General features: G+C 43.5%; 1 protein-coding gene across 1 annotated transcript in view; it reads right to left on the bottom strand.

The window, feature by feature from the left end:
* Positions 1 to 6,582, bottom strand: part of pidd1 (p53-induced death domain protein 1) — a 27,970-nt gene that overhangs the window by 18,544 nt on the left and 2,844 nt on the right. The window contains 4 exon segments of the mRNA XM_070440863.1: positions 1,381 to 1,409; positions 4,686 to 4,812; positions 5,272 to 5,567; positions 5,679 to 5,691. Of these exon segments, the coding sequence (XP_070296964.1) occupies positions 1,381 to 1,409; positions 4,686 to 4,812; positions 5,272 to 5,567; positions 5,679 to 5,691 (465 nt within the window).

Raw genomic sequence — 6,582 nt, 5'->3', positions numbered from 1 at the left:
GACCTTCCCCCCGGACTGCACTGTTCAGACACGCACCATCACTCTACAGTACAGTCCAGTATTCACCATTACGTCTACAGTACAGTCCGGTATTCACCATCACTCTACAGGTACAGATACGTATTTCACCATCACTCTACAGGTACAGTCCAGTATTTCACCATCAACTCTACAGGTACAGTCCAGTATTCACCATCACTCTACAGTACAAGTCGGTATTTCACCATTACTCTACAGGTACAGTCCAGTATCACCATACTCTACAGGGTACAGTCCAGTATTCACCATTACTCTTACAGGTACAGTCCAGTATTCACCATCACTCTACAGGTACAGTCCAGTTATGCACCATCATCTCTACAGGTACAGTCCAGTTATTCACCATTACTCTACAGTACAGTCCAGTTATTCACCATCATTCTACGGACAGTCCAGTATTCACCATCATTCTACAGGTACAGCAGTATTCACAATCATTCTACAGGTACAGTCCAGTATTCACCATCACTCTACAGCACATATGTTCAGAGTCAAGGGCCGCGGGCCACCATCCGGCCCCGAGAAAGGTTTTTTTACGGCCCTGGGGATGTGCTCTTGATTATTATTAGAAACCGGCCGCAGACCGCAGGCAAGCCGGCAGCCCGCAGATCTTCTTTACACGCACCAATACTACATTTTCCCACCAATGCAATCACGCCAGTCAAGCATTTCGACGGAGTTAGAAACGGAGCATGGTGATTTGCCTTAATCACACAGAGGTGCGATGGCTAAGCCAGGGAAAGGTGCCTTCAAAGATGTTTCGAGCTTCTGAGGAGATTTTCTGTTCTTGGACAGCAAAGGGAAAGACACAACAACAACCTCCGAGACGAAATGTTTCTGTGTGAAATGGCTTTTCTGTTGACATTACGAGTCATCTGAATGCCAATGGAACTTGCAAGCTGCAGGGTCGATCATGTCATCTCTGATATGTACAGTACAGTGAAGGCATTTAAAACCAAACTGACTCTGTGGGAGACGCAGATGCGGAAAGAAAATTTGAGCCACTTTCCCAGCTGCCAGACCATGAAAAGAAGCTCTCTACCAGTGCGTTTCCCGAGCGCACAGTTGGCTGATAAAATAGGTATGCTTGCCGCTGACTTCGACGCCGATTGCTGATTGAAGCACAAAAAAGCAGGTTGAACTGCTCGTAACCCATTTGCGTTGACGTGGAAAGCTCACCACCTAAACTCCAAATGGAGTTGATTGACCTCCAATGCAAATGATGCACTGAGGGCAAAATATGCGCAGTGGTGCTGCGGAGTCGCCCGTTTCCTCCCCGACACAATGCCCCAGCTGCGCATCCAGGCTGCTCAAACGTTGTCTATGTTTGGCAGCACATACCTGTGTGAACAACTTTTTTCTTTGATAACCTGAACAAAACATCACACAGAAGTCGACTTACTGCTGAACACCTCCACTCAATTCTGAGGATTCCTCAGCTCAGAGCTTACCCCGAACATTGATGAAACTTGTGGAAAAAGATGGACACCACCAAGTATCACCTCAACCTCAAACAATGAACATTACTGTTGCAATCACATATTTAGAGTTTTTACTCAGTTCAAGTTTAAAAGTTAAAGTTTAATATTTGTTTTCACTGCATGTTACTTCTCCTTAAACAAAGTGTTGTTTTTGATTAATAGATTTTTGCACTTTATTTATTGTATTTCAATCCAATTATTTTTAAAATATTTCAGTTGAGGGATGATAGAAAATTGCTATTATTGTTTTTTTCTTTGAATAAATTTAGCCCACTTTTGCTAAAATAAGAAAATATAGGCTACTGATGGTGCCTTGAATACCGGTTTCTTTCATTTAATGTTCATGTTATGGGGATTTTATATAAAAAAATTTGTCTTTGTGTCTGTTGAAAATTAAAGATTACTGACAGAGCCATAAGAAAATATTGCTTTATTTATCTGATCATATTGAATATATTTGTTAGGTTTTCAGTAGTTCAATTAGGTTCACTAGACTATATGCGTCATTTAAACTTTTTCAATGAACATTCGAACAGTCCGGCCCTCGGCTTGTAGCTAAATGTTTTATTGGCCCTCCGTCCATTGACTTGACACCCCTGCTCTACAGGTACAGTGCCAGTATTCACCATTACTCTACAGGTACAGTCCAGTATTCACCATCATTCTACAGGTACAGTCCAGTATTCACCATCATTCTACAGTACAGTCCAGTATTCACCATTATCTACAGCGTACAGTCCAGTATTCACCATTACTCTACAGGTACAGTCCAGTATTCACCATCACTCTACAGGTACAGTCCGGTATTCACCATCACTCTACAGTACAAGTCCAGTATTCACCATCATTCTACAGGTACAGTCCGGTATGCACCACACTCTACAGTACAGTCCAGTATTCACCATCATTTCTACAGGTACAGTCCGGTATCACCATCACTCTACAGGTACAGTCCAGTATTCACCATCACTCTACAGGTACAGTCCGGTATTCACCATCACTCTACAGGTACAGTCCAGTATTCACCATCATTCTACAGGTACAGTCCGTATTCACCATCACTCTACAGGTACAGTCCAGTATTCACCATCATTCTACAGGTACAGTCCGGTATTCACCATCACTCTACAGGTACAGTCCAGTATTCACCATTACTCTACAGTACAGTCCAGTATCACATCACTCTACAGGTACAGTCCAGTACTTCACCAGACCACTCTACAGGTACAGTCCAGTATTCACCATCACTCTACAGGTACAGTCCAGTATTCACCATCACTCTACAGGACAGTCCAGTATTCACCAGGACACTCTACAGTACAGTCCATAATTCACCAGACACTCTACAGTACAGTCCGGTATTCACCATCACTCTACAGGTACAGTCCAGTATTCACCATCAACTCTACAGGTACAAGTCCAGTATTCACCATCACTCTACAGGTACAGTCCGGTATTCAACCATCTACTCTACAGGTACAGTCCAGTATTCACCATCACTCTACAGTACAGTCCAGTATTCACCAGACACGTCAGACGTATTCACCTACACTGGTCCAACGTATTCACCAGACACTGTCCAGACGTACTCACCAGACACTAGTTCTTCCAGAGAGCATCGTTTTTAAACTTTTGAAAAACAACCCTAGCTAGTATCCTCTGTATTTTGGACACGTTTACTGTGCTTCCTGCTCATCTTTCAGCAGGGTATGTAGATCCACTCCCTGCTCACTCCCCTTGTGTCTACAGGTGTTACAGGTGTCTGTCACTGAGGTCCAGACGTTGTGTGGAGACCCTCAGGCCAAAGTCAGTCCCCTCCTCTGTCTCTCTCAAGACCCCAGCATCCAATTCCTCCAGCCAATCAGGTGCAGGCCTCTGCGACTTGACTCAACTGGTAGGTCTACTGGGTCTGTTTGAAAACTGCTCGACGCTTTCATTCCTTTCCTCTCCACTTCAGATCCGACTGATTGGATAGGGTTAGCAAATGATTATTCCACTTGGCTTTCAACCCGTCTAAGCCATTTCAGAAATGACTTCAAGTAGACCTGTCCTGTCTCCATGGAGACCCCAGCTCTACCTTATAAATTTAACCATGTTGATGTCCCAGGTCATACAGTAAACCTGTCCTGTCTCCATGGAGACCCCAGCTCTACCTTTATTAATTTAACCATGTTGATGCCCAGGTCATACATAGACCTGTCCTGTCTCCATGGAGACCCCAGCTCTACCTTTATTAATTTAACCATGTTGATGTCTCAGGTCATACATAGACCTGTCCTGTCTCCATGGAGACCCCAGCTCTACCTTTATTAATTTAACCATGTTGATGTCCCAGGTCATACAGTAGACATGTCCTGTCTCCATGGAGACCCCAGCTCTACCTTTATTAATTTAAACATTGTTTGTTGTTGTTGATGTCCCAGGTCATACAGTAACCTGTCCTGTCTCCACCTGCTTCATGGAGACCCCAGCGCCCACACCTGACAGACATAACCTCACAGGTGTCCCTCTACGTCACACAGCTCTACGCTATCTTCTACATCACTCACTTCTCCTGGTGAGTTCCTGTTATTCCAGACTACATGAACACACAGCTTTACAGTAGGAATGTCCTGTTATTCCAGACTACATGAACACACAGCTTACATAGGAATGTCCTGTTATTCCAGACTACATGAACACACAGCTTTACAGTAATCAATCAATCAATCAAATGTATTTATAAAGCCCTTCTTACATCAGCTGATGTCACAAAGTGCTGTACAGAAACCCAGCCTAAAACCCGCAAGCAGTACAAGTGTAGAAGCAACTGCAAGCTAGCTAAATAGGACACATTAGCTAGCTATATAAGACACATTAGCTAGCTAAATAGAACACATTAGCTAGCTAAATAGGACACATAAGCTAGCTAAATAAGAACACATTAGCTAGCTAAATAGGACACATTAGCTAGCTAAATAGGACACATTAGCTAGCTAAATAGGACACATTAGCTAGCTAAATAGGACAACATTAGCTAGCTAAATAGGACACATAGCTACTAAATAGGACACATTAGCTAGCTAAATAGGACACATTAGCTAGCTAAATAACACATTAGCTAGCAAATAGGACACATTAGCTAGCTAAATAGACACATTAGCTAGCTAAATAGGACACATTAGCTAAGTTTGATGCCTGCGTCTGTACGTGACACCAACAGCGCCCCCTCTGGTGTCACAGAGCAACTGTCCCTGACTGGACGACCCACTGCCACAAACCAGGAGAACTGTCTCACTGAGACGCAGGCCAGCTAAGGGGACAAACTTATTATTTAAAATTAAATTAAATTAAAATAGGAATGTCAATTAAGAATAAATTCTTATACAGACAGAGACAGACAGACAGAGAGACAGACAGACAGAGAGACAGACAGACAGACAGACAGACAGACAGACAGACAGACAGACAGACAGACAGACAGACAGACAAGGGAGATATTTGTCTGCTGTTCAAATCAGAACCTCAACCTCACACCGTGTGAACTTCTGGAGATCGGACAGGGTTTGTTTGGTATAAGCAATATAGCTAAACCCTCAACCCGGCACATCAGACAGCAACAATCAAATACAGATCTATCTCTTCAAATCTCAGCTCTCCAGAAGTGAACAGGACGTAGGGTCTAGGGGGTCAATTCGGGACTGAGCCAAGGAGGTTGATCACGTTTCCTTGCATGCCATATTATAAAGCAGTGTTGTGTTCTGTACACTACCCTGGCAGGTCGTCCTCCGGGGTGGCTGCTGTGTCCTATACTGCCCCTTCTGGTCTCAGTGGATAGTGTACTCCACTGATGTCCATCAAACCTCCTCACTACCACCTCCCCTCTCCTGGACCGGTGGTACGGTACACACACCTCCACTGGCTGGAGAGGAGAAGAGGAGAAGAGGAGGGGAGGAGTGGAGGAGTGGAGGGGTGAAGAGGAGAGGATAAGAGGAGAAGGGGAGGAGTGGAGGGGAGAAGGAGAAAAAAGGAGTGGAGGGGAGAAGAGGAGGGGGAGTTGACCTGATGCTGTTACTCAGATATCAACACAGTATTACTTTGACCTGATGCCTGTATCTCAGATATCAACACAGTATTACTTTGACCTGATGCTGTGCTCAGATATAAACACAGTATTACTTGTGACCTGATGCTGTCTCAGATATCAACACAGTATACTTTGACCTGATGCTTCTCAGATATCAACACAGTATTACTTTGACCTGATGCTGTTTCTCAGATATCAACACAGTATGCTTTGCTGATGCTGTTTCTCAGATATCAACACAGTATTACTTTGACCTGATGCTGTTTCTCAGATATCACACAGTATTACTTTGACCTGATGCTGTTCTCAGATATCAACACAGGTATTATTTGACCTGTGCTGTTCTCAGATATCACACAGTATTACTTTGCCTGATGCTGTTCTCAGATACTAACACAGTATTACTTTGACCTGATGCTGTCTCGAGTATCAACACAGTATTACTTTGACCTGATGCTGTTCTCAGATATCGAACACAAAGTATTACTTTGACGCTGAATGCTGTTCTCAGATATCACCCCAGTATTACTTTGACCTGATGCTGTTCTCAAGATATCAACACAGTATTACTTTGACCTGATGCTGTTCTCAGCATATCAACACAGTATTACTTTGACCTGATGCTGTTCTCAGATATCAAACACAGTATTACTTTGACCTGATAGCGTGTCTCAGATATCACACAGTATTACTTTGACCTGATGCTGTTTCTCAGATATCAACACAGTATTACTTTGACCTGATGCTGTTCTCAGATATCAACACAGTATTACTTTGCCCGATGCTGGTTCTCAGATTCAACACAGTATTACTTTGACCGTGTGCTGTTTCTCAGATATCAACACATATTACTTTGACGCTGATTTGCTGATTCTCACGATGTATCAACAAACAGTTGTTTCCTTGTGTAGTTGTCAAGTTAAAGCTAGGTGGTGGTTTGTGTTATTTGTATTGTTGTTGTTCCTGTCCCGCCAGGTTCTGTGTGTCGTCTGCTGG

This window comes from Salvelinus sp. IW2-2015, unplaced genomic scaffold (assembly GCF_002910315.2).
Source record: "Salvelinus sp. IW2-2015 unplaced genomic scaffold, ASM291031v2 Un_scaffold3081, whole genome shotgun sequence".
NCBI classification, from domain to species: domain Eukaryota; kingdom Metazoa; phylum Chordata; class Actinopteri; order Salmoniformes; family Salmonidae; genus Salvelinus; species Salvelinus sp. IW2-2015.
This window is presented reverse-complemented; position numbering and strand designations above follow the sequence as displayed.